General features: G+C 35.0%; 1 protein-coding gene across 1 annotated transcript in view; it reads right to left on the minus strand.

Moving 5' to 3' along the window:
* Pum3 (pumilio RNA binding family member 3) overlaps window positions 1-15,636 on the minus strand; it is a 37,069-nt gene extending 21,433 nt beyond the window's left edge. Inside the window, exons 1-8 of the mRNA XM_026406472.2 lie at window positions 15,588-15,636; window positions 10,007-10,098; window positions 8,742-8,957; window positions 5,728-5,863; window positions 4,844-4,919; window positions 2,759-2,852; window positions 2,446-2,512; window positions 1,278-1,452 (exon numbers count right to left, since the gene is read on the minus strand). Coding sequence (XP_026262257.1) covers window positions 1,278-1,452; window positions 2,446-2,512; window positions 2,759-2,852; window positions 4,844-4,919; window positions 5,728-5,863; window positions 8,742-8,957; window positions 10,007-10,091 — 849 coding nt within the window. The 5' untranslated portion in view covers window positions 10,092-10,098; window positions 15,588-15,636. The remainder of the gene's footprint in view (window positions 1-1,277; window positions 1,453-2,445; window positions 2,513-2,758; window positions 2,853-4,843; window positions 4,920-5,727; window positions 5,864-8,741; window positions 8,958-10,006; window positions 10,099-15,587) is intronic.
* Window positions 15,637-20,755: the final 5,119 nt, after the last annotated feature.

Genomic DNA, 20,755 nt, shown 5'->3' on the forward strand with positions numbered 1-20,755 from the left:
TTTCAATAAATTTAAAGTAAATGTAAGGTGTTCCATATGTGCATAACTCAAGCTTTACTGTATACACACTCATGGAATAATTCTTGATCTGATTCTGAGACTGTACAGATGTACAGATGTCTAGTCATCTTTGGTATCCATAAGGAATTGGTCTAGAAACCCCTGTGGACACAAAACACTGAGGATGCTCAAATCTCATGAAATGGCATAGTATTTGTTTATAACCCTCCCCCACGTATGTATACGTAGTAATATTTTATATATAAATATATATATAAATAAAAATACATAAATACCCTTGAGGATCCCTATATACTTTAAATCATCTTCAGATTACTTATAATTCCTAATACAATGTAAAATGTAAATGCTGTATGAATGGTTGTTACAATTGTTTAGGGAATAATGACAAGGAAAATATCTATGTATATCTAGTATAGATGCATCATTTGAAAAATATTTTCATTCTGTGACTGGTTCACTACTCGGATGCAGAACCCACAGATACAAAGAGCCACGTTAAACCATCAATCATGCCAACCAGCCAACAGACACTTGCTAAGACCTAACATAGCTAACCACAAAATCAAGTAGATCACAAATCTTGCTGTCCTGTTTTTTTTAGCAGCTGCATAGTCCTAAAGTGAGGTATTACAAAAGTAAAACAACAATAAGTTCAACTCAGGAACATAATTGCCTAATGCAGGGAAACCAGTAATCAATCCATATCCCTCAGATAAACATACATTAATGTCCCATGGTTTACAACAGACCTTCTAGCTGTCCCAGTCTTGGATTCAGTCCCTGCACTCTATTCAAAGTGGACTGTCTCTACTCCCCCACTTCTCTAGACCATCTGGAGAAGGGTAATGCAACATCATGAAGAAAGGTGGGAGAAAGCAATAACAGAAGAGTCCAATGCCCTTCAGCCAGAGCTGGATAGAGAGTGGTTCTAAAGCTTTGCTAACTACTAAGAATCTTTGACCTCAGTCTGATTCAGAAATGAAAGTACTTAATTAAGCATTACACACAGAGCATTAGGAATAGAGCAACAAAAGTCGTTTCATTTGAAGGAGATTTAAAGATAACATCTGGAAGAAAAAAATTTAAGTGTGATCACTTGCCCACTATATTAGAGACAAAATCATCTACAAGAAAAGAGACAGTCTATTAAAGGAGCATCCAAAGTAAAAATGCCTTCTGAAAACAAGGCACTAGAAGTTAAGGACAACATACAGAACAAATAAACACAAGAAAAAGCCTTATGGAAACATCACCTTATAAAGCTGAAATGTATTTCCATAAAGTTCCTCAGTCAGCATGTTCCGCTGCTCCAAAATGGCTTTGTCATTGTATGCATACTCCACAATAGCAGATGCTTCTGCGTGACGCAGCATCTTTCTCACATGGCCTTTAAAACTTCTGATTATCTCGGCAATCTGCGGTTTACTCCTAAAAATCATGGGGAAAAAAATAATGTGTGTGTGTGTGTGTATGAGATAAAAGGAAAAATCTAGATGACAATAAAATACAATCTACTTCTCCTGAGGCTGACTAATCACTCTATGTATGTGTGTGTGTTGGGGGGGGGGACCTCATTAAAAATAAAGAAAAAGATTATGAGCAGGAAAATCTAATTGCCTTGTATTTCTACTTCAGGCTTTTAAGTGATTTAGTAACCAGACTTTCTAGGACTGACACCTGGCTCAAAAGACCCTGAACAAACTCTTTAACCTCAGCCTTTCCATTCATATAGGTGAAATGATGCTGCTGTGAGGATTAAATGAACTAAGAAGCATCAAGCCCTGTGAGCAGCACATTGTAAGTGCCCAATAAATGCCAGTTCCTATTAAATTGTTGAACTTGAAAAAAAGTAGGGTAGGGGAAAAAAGAAGCAGTAAGTCAAAGATGCAGAAAGATAGGAATAAAACATATTCTAGGATTCTCTTTTAAAAAAAACAGGACTTATCCTAATACAATTAAGCTGCTAATAATCAGTCAGGAATACATTTGTCATGTTACATTTTTTTTCTTGTTGGTCACCACATTCTGGGACATTATTACACCCAAAATGATTGGCCAAGACAAACACTAATTCCACCTAAATTTAGGAAATCCTATCTTGACATTTTCTAACCCACTTATCCTATTTCAAGAGTTTACTCATCTGCTGCTCCAACTTTCTACCCTTTAAATACTGCTGATTAATTACAAGTTAATTATTCCATTTCTAATGGAGCTTCAAGACACAAAAATAGTCTCTTAAGAATAGGAACAGCAATACCAAAATCTCATTAATTTCAATAACTGTTTTTAAGGTGGTATACCTGTAAAACTTCAAAGGCATTTGTGGAGGGCTATTAATATGACCACAGACTTCATAAGTAACACTTGAGCACAGTAAAAAATAAGAAAAAAATGTATTTTATAAATAACACAACTTACCCATACATGAGAAATTTCTTAACAATATTTCTGGAATATTTAGCTTTACTTAATTCAACCAAGTCACCTGAAAAACAAAATATCCTATAATGATTTGATATCCTCATTTCAGTTTTCCAAAAACAAGGGGAAAAGCTAAATAAATGCACAATTCTATGACTACAACTGTTTGTCTCAGGCAAAGAACAAATAAAAACAACAATGATACTATAGAGGGTACCTCCACAGAATTATTTTCTAGGAGTCTTAGATATTCCAAGAGAAAACAAGTGAGTTATTTACAATGACAACAACTTCAATATACAGCCAGTACCTCGTAATTCTTCAAAGGCCTGTTTTCTCTGTTCTTCATTACCATGCTGAATGTAACACTGGATCACACGAGTTGAATCATGTGCAAAAGCAATCTGCAAGAAAAACAGTTGGAGTCTTTAGACTAATTCTCTCTGAAGAGTTGTATTTCTTTCTTATTATTTGTTTTGTTGCTACCTCTTTGAAAATTCCTTGTTAGAAAAAAGTAGCATATTCACAGATTAAATCAAATTTTTGACTATTTGGGAGAAAAAAAACTTATTTTAATTATGCAAAATATCATTTGAGGTTTTGTTGCCTATTGTACTTGATAAGTATAATTAATAATGAAACTGAGGCAATGATAAGTTAACCCATTTTGCAATATGCCTAACATTATAATTAAATCTACACCAAATAAAAATCATCTAAGGATTATATAGATTATAGTTTTTGTTTTTCTGACAGTTACCTTCCCTAAAAGAGGGATATTCCAGTATAAAAACTTTACTATTTTATGATTTTTACATAAGTGATCTAAGAATGTTTGGCTTTGGGAACCAAAAGTAGATATATAAGATCAATATAAAAGTGTTGCTAAATAAAAAGATGTAAAAACATTGCTACATTTAGGCAATCACATTATAAAATTAATCCTATTTTCACATTCTCCAAACCATTCCTTCTTACAGGTATTGGCTACATTAGATTGCCATTAAAGAATTCATTGATCAATTTTCCACAATAACATCCACAAAACACCAGTCATGCAAGACTGTTTTGAATATGCTACATTAGTAATCTATTTTCAAAGTGTTGTTTACTTTGTCTATCAAAATTTTTAATGTCAAAAAATTAAACAATGGAGATACATCTCCAACATAGACAAGAGATTTTAAAATTTCTTTAAGGTAGATTTTAGACATCTTTAATAAACCTCGTTTTTAAAAATAAAGTTGTTTACAATAAACCTTGTTTTTAAAAATAAAGTTGTTTACCTTACTATATATACTGAGTATCTACTATCTGACCTATACAAATGCTTTAATAATATTTTCTTATTTAGATCTCAAAGCAATTTAAGAATGAGCTGCTGTTCCTACTTTATAATGAGAAAGGTAAGGTTACAAGAAGTTAAGGAACTTGCTACCCACCCCTGTGACCTTGGGGAAAAAACTTAACTACTTTGAGACCCATATGTATCAAATGTACAAAAGGAATAATGGCTAAGTTAAATGAAACAATGTGTGCATACATTAGCACAATTCCTCATAGTAAATAATAGATAAATAGGTTATTATTACTGTCCAAAGGTACAAATGGTTCAATGAACAGAGGTGGAATTTGAGCACCAGACTAACTCCCAAGTACATTACCATGCTACAATGACTTAAGGGTATTTGACAAAGAATTCTGAGTATAAAATATTTATAAACTAAGGATAAAAGACTACAGACAAAGCTGAGGGGCTGGCTATTCCATCCTATGGATCTTACAGAATTAATAAGAAAGAAACAGCTGAAGACTAGACATTTCAAAACATTTCCTCATGCTGTAATGTAGCATGTTAGACCTATGCATATGGGTTGGCAAAGACTATCCCTTCAGTCTCCCCTCAAATTATTGAAATATATTGCCTTATAATCTAAGAATCAATGGAATTTTATTACAAAACAGGATTGAAGAGCAACAATATAAAAATACTTAGACCCCAAGTGACAATGGGTTGCAATTAACACAGGCTCACTAAAAATATTACATGAAATTACCTTTGGGCTATGTGTATATAAAGTGTCTAATGAAACATAAATGAATTCCGTATTCAGACTTGGATTCCATCACCAAGATATCTTCTTATGTATATGCAAATTCCAAAATATGAAAAAAATTAATCCAAAATTATTCTGGTTCTAAGCATTGCAGATAAGAGCTATGCAACCTGTATTAATTCTTATTTAGCCAGTGTTATGAAAGACAGTTGAAATTTTTAGCCAAATAAACTGGAAACAATGAAAAGTTCCCCTGTAATGAATGGTTAACTGCCCTTCCCTAAGAGTGAGACAACTCTGATGGCTTAAAATTGCATGCATGAGCACGCACTACTTACAGTTTTAATTTTCCCTTGGATCAACTTCTGCAAGTCACTCATCAACTTTACTCTTTTTTCTTTGTCACAATCTTTTCTATAAATGAGAAGAGGGAGAACACACAGTTAAATGAAGAACTTATTTTAAACATATAGAATTAAACACCAGGGCTGGGGATGTTGCTCAGCGGTAGCGCGTTCGCCTGGCATGCGTGCGGCCCGGGTTCGATCCTCAGCACCATATACCAACAAAGATGTTGTGTCCGCCGAGAACTAAAAAATAAATATTAAAAAATTCTCTCTCTCTCTCTCTCTCTCTCTCTTAAAAAAAAAAAAAGTTAAAAAAAAATAGAATTAAACACCATACGAATATACATTCATCAGGTTTAAAGTAATTTTCTATTTGAAGGCAGCAAACCTCTGACATTAAAATTACCATTCCAGAGCAGTCAGACAAAAGTAATTTTCTCAGAGGCAGAAACTCATCTCACAAGGTATAATTTTATGGATCAATCTAAATCTTAACAACCAGAACTTTTAGAAGGGAAGAAAATAATAAGTCTATGATACCAAATACTTAAGTATCTCAAAACCTAGCCAATAAGAAAGTATCCTTCATTTCTCAGAAATCCAAGGAAAGATGTCAAATCCATTTTGACTCTCATATATTCCCATAAACGTATCTGACACTGTCCTAATGTCAAAAAATTAAACAATGGAGACTCCACACACTTCTGCATAAGCAGACACCCAAACACTGATGCCTCCTACTGGAATGTTACAAGTACTCCCAAATAACATAAGTGTTACATCATTTATTTTAGGACATTTCTAATTATAAGGCATGTTGTTACTTCTCCATATAGTATCAAAGGGACTAATGAGGATGCTATTAGGTACATTACCTTCTTAAGATCTCCCAAATCTGCTTTGCTCGAACAACAATATCATAGTTGGTTTTGTCACTGAGCTGCCTGCTCTGCTTCAGTTCTTTCTTCTTCTTTTTGAAGTCATCCCATTTAGGTTTCTTAGTTGCTGATTCTAGATGTTATAGAAATTATTTTCAATTACATTTAACATTCTGAGTACCACAAACAAATACAATTTAGATACAAAGGACAATCATTAATCAGGATGATACTCATTATGGAAGCTAGAAGGGGGAAATATTTATTTGTTTACTTATTTATTTATTTAATCATTGCTGCATTTATCGATCAGTTTATATAATTTAAATGTGTTTAAAACCAGTCATTTAATAGCTTTTTATTGATTCTTAATAGGGTACCTGGTGAGAAAAAAAAAGGATATTAAAAAGATTATAAAAACAATTGGTAAATTTTAGCATCTTTTTTTGACTGTAAAATAAAATTCTACTTTAAAACATTAATGTCATTGGACTTTATAATGAGAACACATTGCTTCCATGAAACAAAATTAGTACAATAAAAACAATTAGTCCAAAATAAAACAGGAAAAAACCTAAAAAATTCACAGTTCAAGGGCTGGGGATGTAGATTAGTGGTAGAGTGCTTACCTAGTGTATGTGAGGCTATGTGTTCAATCCCCAGTGATACAAACAACCTCTCTTCTGAGTACAAATGCTTATTAAGTCAACATAATTCTTAAAACACTACTGCCAGATGGGTACAATTATTATCCCCATACCCATTCTTCTGTGTTGGGGAAACAAAGGGTTTAGAAAGTTAATTATGTTATGTGTCCAAGGCCATTCAACCATAGTGGTAGAAACAGTATTCAAATCCAGAGACAACTCTTCACTGCTTTTTACTTATTACAATGCATAATCAAAATTTCTTTTTCTACAAACAGAATGATGCTATAAATGTTGAATTTAATTTTCTTTCTATGATGATTTTTCTTTGGTCTTCAAAATTTGAGTATCTTATCAATTGAACCAAAAATTCAATAAGGCTAAACAAAAAAAAAAATCTTAACAAAATGGGTATCATTTACATGAAAATCCTACAGATAAGACTTTGGAAATTAGTTATTATAAATATCTTTCTCTGATATACTCATTTCAAAAATCTGGAAAATGAAAAAAAAATCCCCAGCAATGCTAAAAATCTAGGTAAAACAACAGCTTATTCTTTCTTGCCCCTTTCCCATGTATGGTTTAAATAAATCTTTAAATATTCATAATCTTTGTTTTAACATTATACTCTCAGCACTTTTCAATGAAACTAAATATTCATCAAAAACCTAACTTTCAATGATTATATACAATTAAATACTACAATGTATTTAATTACTTCCTTTACTATTTGTTTATTCCCTGTCTGGTAATGGAAGATTAGCGGCAATGGAAAGCATATTTACAATTAACAGTAAGGCATCATGTACTACACAGTAGGATAATTACTGATAATTACTAATTTAATTTCACAAACATTTGGGTACTCTTGACATGCCATGCTGGGTTTTCAACAGATATACAAATTCTGAAAATGTCTAGTACCCCATATCTCTATTATTCATATAAAAATATGAGAAAATAAAATCAAGAACTTCATTTTAAGACGTTAAGAATATGTCTCTCAAACAGGGCCATAGCACAGCAAGACCTTAATCAGAATGAATGTATATATATTTCAAATGCATGTATCAAGAACTTTATTAAGGAGAGGAAGATTTCAGACTTACTACCCAGGCTAGGAAAGAGAAGGAAAAAGAAAAAAGAAGATGGAACAGGAACTATGGGGAGTGGAGGAGATGCAAAGAAAGGTAAACAGAAAAGAAAGAGGCTGGAGTGGGAAAGGAACCTGCAGGCCTGATGAGAAACAATAAAATTTCCTTCCACTTCTTCTTTCTCACCTCCCTGTCTTAAGGCAACTGTCTCTCTAATGAGCAGCCCTTGGGAATAAATAGCAAAGTCCAAAGATAAGAGAACTGACCTGAAAAGGCAGCTCACAGAAAATAAGCAGTTTTAGAATATATTTTGTGTTAGAGAAAAAAAGACTAAAATGCACCAGAGAAATTCTCATAAAGTGCAAAGAAGGTATATGTGTGTCTGTACATGTAACCAGCACAGGACAATGCACAATATGGGCATGTTGTACAACAAAGAGCAAAGCCCTGGGTCAGAAATAATCCCTTGAAAATAGTGAGGAAAAAACTAGTAGTCTGTTTTAATGACAAACAGAAGCCCTGTCAACACTTCTACAATGAACATCTCGTCCTAAACCAATTAAAATCATGTCATGTGTGCACTACACCCTCTCTGAAGTTGCGACTAGACTTGGGCCATCTAATGGGTTGACTGTATTAGACTGGGCTAAGCTCTGTAAGGGCAGAGTCTATAAATCCCTTGTTTACCAAGGCCTTTTTGCCAAGGATGACACGTAGCTAGGACACAACTGGTTCTTAAAGACCAATTTTTTTGATTAGTTGGGAATCTTTACTGATGATGGTGATCATTCTGCTCCACCTCCTAGCACAAAGATAGAAAACTCAAAATATTTGTTGAATGAATAAATGAATTAAAAAAATAATTTTGGCCTACAGAAAGGAATGTTTTATTTAAGGTTCCACTTAAGGAGCAAGAAGTAAGGTCTCTAGAACTTGTCCAGAGTCCCTGTGCACAATGGTCCAGATGCTACCTCTGGCAAGGAAAGACTCTGCAAAGATTATGCTAGATGCTGGGTGTGGTGATGCATGCCTACAATCCCAGCGACTTGGGAGGATGAGACTGGAGGATCACAAGTTTGAGCAAGTCTCAATAACCTAGAGGGCCCTCAGCAACTTAGTGAGAACCTGTCTCAAAATAAAACTCAAAGAGCTGGTGATGCAGCTCAGTGGTAAAGCATCCCTGGGTTAAATGCCCAGCACCTCCCCCCCCCCAAAAAAAAAAAAAAGAAAGAAAGTAAAAAGGACTGCTAGAGGAAATGGTGCTTACCATCACTTTTATTGTCTGGCTGGAATTTTCTCTTTTTGTTGAATTTATTTGCCTGCTGAAATTTGTTCTTCGGTCCTTTGTCCCCTTGTTGTTTATTCTTGAATTGTTTCACACCCTTTTTCCCAGGTTTTGTAGCACTTTTCTCAAAGTTCTTAGATGTGATTTTAGGTCCACTATCCTTAACTTTTTGGGGGAATGCCTTTGAAGAACTAGAATCTAGTGGTGACAACAAATAATTATTACCTTAATTATTCTAGGACAAGATTTCTTTTATCTACTGTATTATATCTGCTACAAAGAATTATATGCTCTCTAGTGGAACATAATTGTCCTACTCACAAGTATACATTTATATACATTTACTCTTCTGAATAGAGTAGGATTTAAATAATCAAATCAAAATGTGAAAACTTCATTCTCTGATTATAAAATCATCATATAAGTTCTTGATACAAAACCTAGGAAGTAGAGAAATGTACAATCAGAACCATCTATACTTCTACTACCGAGAGATAACCACTGCTGTTGGTTTGTTATATTTCTTAGTGTTCATCTTTATAGATAATTTTCAATAGTACAATGATATAACAGGTGTCTAAGAATAAAATTAACATGCTTGAAATTTAGAGAGCATATAAATAAAAAATTTAAAATGTCAATTTCTCAAATTTCTAATTTCCACTGAGGAAAATAATCTTAAAACCTATAATAAAATCATTCGATACAAATATGGAATCAAAAAGCCTGCAAATTAAGTACCAATCAAGTGAAATGCAAATAGCAACAGCTACACCTTAAGACTGTTACAAGGAAATAAAAGACTTCTCAGCAAACATTAAGTTCACAGCCCTTTTCTATTTCCCAATACTGACACCTGATGGAAGAAGAAAGACATCACAATTCACAATTCTGAAGCTTCAAGTATTTGGTTAGTCAACAGTACATATTAACCAACCTCAATTTACCAAACATTAAAATAAAATATATAGTGAACGCGTGTGCATAAAATGAAGCAACAGCAACAATAGCTGAGAGAAGGGGTCTTTCAAGAGTAAAGCACTCCTCAATTATTCTTGCAATTTTATAATTTCTAAATTTCGTGAGAAACATGCTAACTCATAAACAATAACACCCATGTCTTCCTATTTCAATGCTAATTCTAGTATATGAATGCAGATTGGAATCTGCTACATATCCTTCCATCCCTTCAATTATATTGGCCAAAACAACCACATGAGAAGGATGTTTTGGTACAGCTATCTTACCTCTGGTTTTATGAAATCTGTTTTTTCCTTGCAATGACTTTGTACCCTTTCCTGTGAATTTTTTTTCCCTTTTGACTTCCATCATAGCAACTCTGGAAGACAAAAACCAGAATGAATCACTGAATTGCTTATAATCAAATAAAAGTCGTTTAAGTAGTAATAGCCATATTTAGTCCTTGAGTTCAGATGTAGTATAAATATCACCCAGGTAAAGCACAGGTACCCACACAAGTCTAGCAATTACACAATCACTGTTTCGAAGACTTTAAAAATGACCAAAAGGCCAGGAGTAGTGGTGCATGCCTATAATCCCAGTGACTCTGGAAGCTGAAGCAAGATAATCACAAGTTTAAGGTCAGCCTGTGCAATTTAACAAGACCCCGAGCAACTTAAGACCCTGTATCCAGTACCAAAACCAACCAACCAACAAGATACCAACATAAAGACTAAAAATACACACCCTGGCTATTGTGTTATGTATCTGCAAGCAACATTTAGCAACAGCACTGGTTAAAAACAGAACATTAAATATAACCTGCATTTTATAACCTGAGAAGACTTGTGATGAATTATTGGCAATATTACCATTTGATTTTTTAGTCTCTAACCTTTAGGAAAAAACAACAGGCTGTATTTTTCACATATCCAAATATAATGAAAGAAAATAAATGATTCTCTGAAAGATCTCTATGTTCCAATGTAGTTAAAATAAAGGTTACTGACCAATGTTTGAGATTGTTTTAGAGGCACCTAAGTAACTTACAGTGAACTCCAAAATAAGATTATGTTAAAATATTTATTAATGTTTCATTTAAAAGAATATGTCCAACAGATAACATGTGAAGGAAATCTCACAGTGCACAGGAGAAGGTTCCTGTAATATCAAGAACTAATTTCTCAAGATACTGATAGTGTAAGAAAAATGCATTCTGGATTGAAATATATTTGAGAAACATTAAGTCTGTAAGAAAAGGCTTTTCAGATTCTTTAATTTGGTAACATACTATCCATGTTCACATAAAAGCTAAAAGAAAAGGCTTTTCAGATTCTTTAATTTGGTAACATACTATCCATGTTCACGTAAAAGCTAAAGTATGTAGCATTTTCCAAATCTATTTGAACCGCTTTTTCTTGGAGCCATCTTAAGGGAACAGTAGGTTTCCAGGGAATGCTCTAGTTCCAAGAGTAGAAGATGCTGTTCTAATCTAAATTTTACAAATAAGATTCTAAAAACATGGATGGCTCCTGATTTATAGAGCTTCCTCAGGGCATGTAGAACTGCAGGGTCACTATCACTTGGCTATCACCATCATACCCATACCAGCATTTCTTAGCTCTTAAGTGCATGTGGTTTTCCAAAAATTCATTACACATTTTCCCTGTGTATTGTTTTAATTTGTATTTTTAAATAATTATAGTTTTACAGAGAGTTGAAAAGAGTTCCCACTTATCATTTGCCCAGCTTACCTTAAATTAACATTTTTTTTACTGTGATGATTTATCAAAACTAAGAAATTAACATTAACACTACTAATTAAGCTAAACACTACTAATTATGTATTCCACCATTTTTCTGTAATATCCTGTTCCAGGATACACTAAATTTAGCCATAATGTCTCCTTTAGTATTCTGCAAAATACGCCTCATTCGGGTTTGACTGATGATTTCTAATGATTAGGCCGAGTTTACTGATCCCCTCTCAACCTCCAGTATTGGGGATTGAACCCAAAGCAAATGTTCTACCACTAAGCTTCTTCTTCAACCCTTTTTTTGAAACAGTCTAAACCTGGACTTAAACCTGGTGATCCTCCTGCCTCAGCCTCACAAAGAAGTACTCTCTTCATAGAACCATAACAAGAGGCACAAGACATCAATATGACTTATTAGTGATCATGTTAACCTTGACCACTTTGTCAAGTAGTGTTTGCCAAATTTCTTTAAGGTTAACTATCTTTCACTTTCTTTACTCTATTAGAAGCCATTACATCTAGCTCAAACTTAAAGAGAAGGAAATTAAGCTCCAGTTCCGAGAGAGGAATAGCAAAGAATTTATAGACATATGTTAAACTACTACAGCAACTAAAATTTGGGGCAAGATATTTGAAACTATACAAATATCTGTGTCTTCTTAAAGTTTTGTCCACTAATTTTAGTTTTCCTCATTAATTCAAATTCTCCTAAAGAGAAGACTTGTCCTATCTTTTTCATCTATTTATTTATTGGTACGCAGGGGCACTTGACCACTGAACCACATCCCCAGCCCTATTTTGTATTTTATTTAGAGACAGAGTCTCACTGAGTTACTTAGCAACTCACCTTGCTGAGGCTGACTGAATTTGCTATCCTCCTGTCTCAGCCTCCCAAGCTGCTGGGATTATACATGCATGTACCACCACGCCCGGCTACTTATTTATTCGTATCAATATGGTCTCTGATACTTATTCTATTCCTTAGGTATAACACAATATCAACATTATTTTATTGCTCAAAAATAGCTGCAGCTTTGGCCAATGGGAAGTATTACAGGTTGCTTCTATCCTTCTAATATGGTCTGTCTTTCCTTTTCTTTTTAAGCCTGTCTTTATTTCCTGGCACTTGCTATAGACTCATATTTTCTTTGTCCTTCTTGAAAGTAGCCATTTCTCCATTGAATTCTGGTTCCTTTTATTATGAATGGTATTTAAAAACGAAGAACTAACTGCCAAGTGTTTGCCATTGCTGGGGTCATTTCTTCTAGGTCTTTTCAGCATACAAAACTGGATAATAGATATGCATTTATTAACTCATGTATTCATATATACCTATATTTCTATATTTGTTAAAATAATGTAAAGTTCATAGTAATGTTTCCAACTCTGGTCAAATACCAGAAGTTTTATTCTGGTACTCCCCATTGTTCAATTTTAACTTCTTCCTCTAAGAAGTCGGCTTCCCGGGATCTATAATTTATTTATAAATTTGTTCAACCCTAATACAAATGTAAAGTAGGTTCAATATTCCTAAATTGTATCCCATGAATTAAAAAAATATACTAATTATTGCACTGTTGATGTATAGTTCTTGTCTTTTCCTCATAAATACTGTTTTCTAAAGTCTTTAAATCACCCACCGTCTTCAGTGACATTATAGGTTTATAATAAAATTCATTTCTCATTATCTGCATTCCACCCCAGAAATGCCAGTTGATTTGTTAACCCTCCAGATAGTCAGGTTCACTTTTTTTTTTAGTTGTAGATTGACACAATATCTTTATTTTTATTTGTTTATTTTTATGTGGTGCTGGGAACTAAACCCAGGGCCTCAAGCATGCAAGGTAAGCGCCCTACCACTGAGCTACAACACCAGCCCTCAAGTTCACTTTTTTAGTGTACATTTCTGGGGGATTTTAACAAATGGATAGAGCCATGCATCACAGCACCATACAGAACAGTTTTATCACTCTATAAAAGTGCCCTGTACAGCCACTCTGTAATCAACACCTGCCCCCTTCCTTGGCTGCTACTAATTGGTCCTTCATCTGTTTTGTCTTTTCTAAAATGTCATACAAATGAAATCAAATAATATGTAACCTTTTGGGTCTTGCTTTTTTCATATAGCAAAATACATTTGAGTGTTGTACTTTATAACCAATCACATTCCAGTGTCTCTCATAATTATGCCTTTTCCTCTTTCCCTCTATTACCCCATTTAGACTTTTGTTCTCTTGCTTATATTGTTTTGCCCTTATATCCAATCTGCCGCATTCACTCTGTTTCTTGATTAATCTTCCACTAATACACTGATTTCATAATATTTCAATACTTGCATAGCTTGAAAATTTCCCACTGCTTACAAGGAAAAAAAGTCTCAAACTGGCATTCATAACTACTCAAAATTTGGTTCTAATTCACCCCCAATACTACACAAGAACCAAACTTATTCCCAATTCTTTTTCAGGATCAGAACTTAAAAGGAATTCTTTCTATGAACAGAATCCCCTACCCATCCTACAAATCCAGCTTAAATGACATTCACTTATACATTCTTCATATGGTTTCCCCTCTTTCCTTTATCATTTTCCTTTTTATTCTATGGATACATTTTATGGCCACATTTTATGGCCTTTTCAAAATGTAACACTTTAAATTTATTCATGGATGTTCTACTTTTCCTCTACAGAAACTTACTGAATACCTACAAACCACTGCTAAAAAGCTGTTGGGCTGAAAAAATACTGGGACAGGGGGACCACGGTGTGGTCTAATGAACAAAAAGCAAAAAACTAATACACAATGTATTTAAAAGTGCTGCAATATAATTATATACAAAGTGTTAAGGGAGCCAGTGGCTGAGAGCCCAATTCTGCCTTAGCCAAGCATCAGAGATTTCCAGGAGGTAGAGGGATATCTGACTAACTTTTCTTCACGGCCCTCAGTAGGCCCAGCAATGTATTTTGAAAGTGGTAAACATCTAATATCCAAACTCTACATATTGGCATTCCTCAAGTCTTTTGTCCTTGTGAACCCCACTATCTCCACACTTGACCCTAGATGATTCCATCCAATCTCCTTGACTTCAATGTTGAGGACTCCTAAATTATTTCTCCATTAAGAACTTTTCCTGATCTCCAAATCTGTGAATCAAATTATTTACCTGACAATTTTGACCATGTGTTTCACAGGCACCTTATACATAATACCTCCAAAACATAATTTCCTGTATTTCCACTGCAAATCACCCCTATTCTCCCCCTACCTCAACCAATGACACATAATCTATTCCACAACTCAAGCAAGAAATTTACAATTATTCTTGACATCTTGCTTTCCCTTCCATGTCACAATCCATTAGTAAGTTCTCTTAAATTCCCTGTTAAAATACCTTTAACTCCTGATTTCTCTCTGCTACCACTACTCTTAAATGCAGAACATCAAAAATGTCCTCATTGAACTTCCAAATTAAATACATTTTCTAACGAAAACCAAGGTTTGTCAAAGCTTCCAATGTTTTCTTCACACAAGAATACAAATAGTATAGAGACAAACGCTTTGCAAAAACTCATGCACCCTTCCTCATCTTTATCTTGTTTCACTGTTCTATCTCTCATTTAGGGACAGACCGTAATTGCCTCTGCTTAAAGTACTCTAAGATCTAAGGGCTGTCTCCAGTCCTGCTTTAGTTCTCGGATTAAGGATAACTTCTTGAGACTCCCTTATCCCTCAGCACCTACAACTGGTCACGGTACATTCAGGTTGTAACCTCAGCACCCAGCACTAATCGAATGCAGAATGGATGTCTGTCAAACATGGTACGGAAGGCTGACGGGAAACATCACAGGCCACGACTTTAAATTAAAACTACTTCAGTCTAAATCAGCACTCAGGGTAACGTGGTAGAAAGACAGCTCGTAGCCCTGCCCTCCTCTCCAAGTTCTGCAATCCCCAAACTCCCAGCCTACAAAAGGGTCACAGAAAAATGCTCAGCGGGCAAGAGGTCAGCAACCTATGCCCTCGCTAGGCGTCCAGGGACACCCTCCCGACTCCAGCGCGGAGCAAGTGAACCCCTACCCCTAAAAAGAACTCGGGAGTCGGCAACACTCACCCTGCACGTGGGTCAGAAGCAGCTCGCCTAGTCAATTCCCGACCGTCGTTTCCGGTTCCTCGGCTTGCCCCGCCTCCTGGCCCGCTTTTTGTATTCTTCCGCTTTGGGCGCTGGGGTTAAGGGGTGGAGCTTAGCGGGAAACACGAAAATTCCTTCTCTTTATTGGTCCGTCTTCGTTACAGCTCATCTCCGGGAGCTAGGGCTGCGCCACACACGGGTTTTGGCCCTTGAAAGGATCCGTCGGGCGGAGGGCGCGTCGGTGGAGCCCGAAAGTGACGTGTTAACCCCGTCGCGTCCGTAACCCGGGAAGATACGGGATTCTCGCGAGGGCTGACAGGTTGTTGAGGACGCGATCTGACGCTGTTGAGAACAGTGAACTAATCTTAAAATATCTAATCTTTAGAGTGGGTTGATTTACATCTTTTTTGAGTAGTTCAGCTCCGAGTATAGACAAAATGTCCATTTTAGGAGTTGGCTTTGAATTGTAATCCCCCCCCTTTTTCCCCATTCTCTAGCTGTGTGGCTCTGGGCGAATTATTAATTTTTTTGGCTTGGTTTCCTAATCAATAAAATAGAAATGCATCACACATGCAAGACGCTTAAGACAGTGAATGAACTTGAAAAGCTCTCTATAAATGCTTGCCATTTTAAAAATATTCTCGTGTCTGAATCCTGCATATCCCTTTTCTACTTCAAAAAAACAGAATATTATCCCTATTTTACAGACGAAGAAACGGACAAAACAAACTTATTCGTATCAATTAACAGAACTTTATTCTCTTAACAGTTCTGAAGGCTAGGATTCTGAAATCAAGCTTTTGGCGAGGCCAGGTACTTTTGAAAGCATTAGGGGTGAATTCTTTCTTTTAGCTTCTGGTGTTTCATTGGCTTGTAGTGGTATGACCCCATCTCCATCTGTCTTCAAATGGCCCGCTCTTCTGTGTATGTGCCTTCTCTTTCTATTGTAAGAACACTTTCATTGGATTTAGGGCCTACCAGAATAATCCAGAATGAACTCCCAGTCCTTAATTTAATATACAAATAAATATAAATATAAAATATTTAATATAAAAATAAATATTTTTTCCAAATAAGGCCACTTTCACAGGTTCTTATGATTAAAACATGGACCTATCTTTTGGAGACCATGCAACTCACTACAAGTTCCAATGCTTCAATTCTGGAAAATTGAAGCATTGGAATTTGATCCCAGGTGCATAGAGCTCAAGATTTTGCTATCTTCCAATTCATTGTTTTTTGCCTTTGATTCAGCTTGAGACTGAATGAAAGCAATCCCCAACATTGCTTTCAAGGACAGGTGTCATGCTTACTTCCCAGGCACCTATCCCACTCCTTAGCAATAAGTATTTAATAAGTACTTATTGTCTGCTTTGTTACAAGTACCTTTATATTTCACTTTAAGTCTCATCAAAAAATTTTTGAAGTAGGTCTTTTCTCATGAGAAAAGGGGAAACACTAGCATTGATCCTGTGAGCCTGACTGAACATGGCTGCCTCTGGATTGTGTTTTCTAATCCATTAATTCTTTGGTAAGTGCTCAAGAGAATATGGAACAAAATTGCAGGAGATCCACAGCAGTACCTGTGGGTAAATAATGTAATAGTGTAGGATATTAAATACCTTGAAACTTCTGATAAGCAAATTCTGGTCTACAACATGTACACTGAGAAAAATAAGAAATCATATCCCATCTATGTATGACATATCAAAGTGCATAAATGCATTGTACTGTCATATATAACTAATTAAAACAAATTTAAAATTTTTAAAATCAAAATACACCCTACATCATTATCCTGGGAAGGGGGTACATTTGTGTCTTCTACTCTACAGAAAGTACCATCCTTAGCCTCATAGACACACTCAAGTGGGTCCCTTAAAAATAATACACCAAAAACATACTTTTTATTTGCCTTTCACCAGGGAAAAGAAAAAGTTATATACCCAAAGCCCTAGGTTGTTATTAATAACATTCTTACCAAGTCTTCTGTGCTGTCAAAAATTTGGTTTGGGTAAGGTTGTTGTTATTTTGTTTGTTTGGAGCAAGCAGAAAGTGTCTTGCAGTGTTACAGAATAGCACAAAGAAGATGTATCCTGTAATTTTGATTTTAATCCAGTAGGCCCACCAATTATTCAAATATCTACTGATCTAAATGTAGACCACTATGTGGATTCCTAGAAGCATAAGATGCTCTTCTTGCATGTGGAATACAGTTAGATTTAGAGTAATTAGATTTATATACATCTAAGAAGTTATTGACAGTACTAGTGCTATGCAATTAAGAGCATTGGCAAGTGGATCTGACTTACAATTCTAAATTTGTGTGGTAACAGAAAATAGAGTTGACTTGTGTGGACCTCAGTTTTTGCATATATAAAATGGATATAATAATGCTTATCTTTTGGGTTGTTGTATGGCCTCAAAGTGGTAATATACATGAGATTCTTAGTCAGTAGTAAATGTTGAATGATTCATGGTAGAGAGAATCAAGATATATCCACTAGAAATGCTTTTGACTACAAGTGATAGAAAGTTCAGCTAATAGTGGCTAGAGCAATTACTTTCTTCACACAACAAAAATTCTGAAGGTAGTTGTTCTAATTCGGTGACTCAATAATGTTATCAAAGTCCCAAGATCTTGCAGTTTCTATCTTCAATTACCATCCTCAACATGTTGACTTTTTATTATCACTTCTGTTGGTTTCTGACTGCCAGATGTGCTCCTGAGTTTCAGGATTTATATCAGAGATTGGGGCTAGGGAATGAGAAAAGGGATGAAATCTACTTTTTGTCCTCCAATATGGCTCTGTCCTCACTCCAGAAGGAAAAGACCCAGCAGGGATCTCCTTCTATTTCAGTGCCTAGAACTGGCTCACCTGGCCACTTCCAAGATAAAAAGACCATCAGATATAATATTAACCAAAAATTTGGATTACATTCTTTTTAGAGTACTCTGATAAAATTAAAGATCATTTGGTAAATATTCTTCCATACAGCAGCAGAGATTTAATGTGTAACTTAAGCAAACATGGTTTAAAAGTTAAAATAACTGTAATATCCAAGGTGATGGATCTCAATCTTGATAGTATCTCAAATCACCTGTAGATGCTTTTTATAAAGATATTAGTAATTCTCATTATTTTTACGATTGTAAAAATATTGGTATTGGTATTGAGAATTTGGGAAGTTCCCCAGGTCTTGCTAATATACAGCCAAAATTAAGAGCTACTTGTTTAAAAAATGGGGTTAAAGTTGTTGATTTGATTTTATAACTAACTTGTGAATTAAATATTGCAACCTCACAACCCCTCTTTTTATTGCAGTCACTAAAATTAAGAATTAAATGTATAATACACTTTTTTGTGTAAGTATAATGTCTCAGACATAATTATATCTTTCTTGTTGCTTATAGTTTCCTATTGATGAAATACTATTAGATATTGAAAATTTGAAATATATGCTTCCAAATATATTCTGGAAGATGTTTGCTTCTTTTTTCAATTCCTTAGAATTTTGTGCAATTTTCTATTTTTTGTAAAAACAAAATATGTTAGTGTCAGCTCCCACATATTCCCCTCCCCACAATCAGTTATAATTAGTGTATTTTTAACTAATTAAGATTGTTTTTCTATTCCCAAATGCATAAGCACATATAAAGGGCATGTTGTTGATATAAAGCATAAATAAGTTTTTGGCAAAGATTGGGTTTTATTTTCAGGATCTATTAGAATGATAAATCCATGGAAACAGAGCAGTTGCCAACAATTTTTCTCTTAGTAAAAAAGAACTGCTTCTGAATAGGGTACATTATGCTTTTTCAATACCATAAATTTGCTTTAAAAATGCACTAATATAGTCTAAACATTAATTGAGCATTCGTAATGTTCTGGTTGCTGTCTAGTAAACACAAAATTAACCTCACCCTAATACTCTTTCTTTGGTGACTCGCTTGAGAGCAGCAGAAAAATTGTATGGCCAGGATAAAAGTTTATCTGATTGTAGGTAACAGAGAAACAAAATAAAAATTAGTTAATATCCCTTAAAGTTCACAAATTATCATTTATACATAGCACATTTATATCATACCGTGATTTTGTAAAGTCGTAGTCACGTACAAGCTGTTTTTTGTAATCTAGAACAAGAACAATTAACATGTTTACGGCTTACCTTTTTGTTTAAATTTTACTTTCAGGCTCAATATGAGCAATTTCCTTTGGAAAATAACAATTAGTTTTATCTTGTGATTTCCTTAATTTATGAACAATAAAGACTGCATAACTAAGATATATTTTATTAGGCTAACAAATAAGAAACTTGTCTTTTCAAATATGAAAAGAATAATCAGTATTTTTCTAATTATTCTTCCCATTTTGCTTTTAAATAAACTATAGAAATTTTAATTTGGTCATTAGCATAATGACCTAACCCTACCTATTTACCTACTCAACTTACCTCTTCCTTTTTAAAAAAATATTTTTTTAGTTGTAGATGGACACAATACCTTTATTTTATTTGTTTATTTGTATGTGGTGCTGGGGATTGAACCCAGTGCACACATGGTAGGCAAGTGCTCTACCACTGGCCACAACCCTGGCCCTACATCTTCCTTTTAAGATTAAGAAAAATATTAATTGACTTATCCAAACTCATTTTATCAGTTTGAGTTCTCCAGAAAGCAAATTCCAAGACAGAATTAAGAGGCCCAGAGATTCATTGTGAGAAAAACGAATGAAGGGCAAGTGGGTAGGGGAAAGGAGTCAGTGGGGAGAGTCTCAGACTGTGATGTGCATCTGACAACTGTGGAGGGAGAGATGAAAGGAAGATGTGTAAAAAGTCTTCAGACTACAGTAAAACTCTCAGAAGGTCTTGGCTAGGCCAGCCTGGAACTCTAGAGTAAAGATTTCCTTTGAGAGGAGGATATTCATACTGGCTAGGAATGACCTCCTTCTACTTCCCCTGCACAGTCATTGGAGGGGAGGAACCCAGGAAGGATGTGGCCTCAGTACAGTGCTGCCGTGCAGCTGGAAGTCATGGCAGGTAGAAGCTGCCAGTCAGCCGTTCCTCTCACAGCAGATCTCTCTTGAAAGGAGATTGGAGCAGGTCACACCCAGGGCTGCCAGAGTCTACTCCTCCCATCTATGCTGGGC

This window comes from Urocitellus parryii, chromosome 4, assembly GCF_045843805.1.
Source record: "Urocitellus parryii isolate mUroPar1 chromosome 4, mUroPar1.hap1, whole genome shotgun sequence".
In the NCBI taxonomy this organism is placed as follows: Eukaryota; Metazoa; Chordata; class Mammalia; order Rodentia; family Sciuridae; genus Urocitellus; species Urocitellus parryii.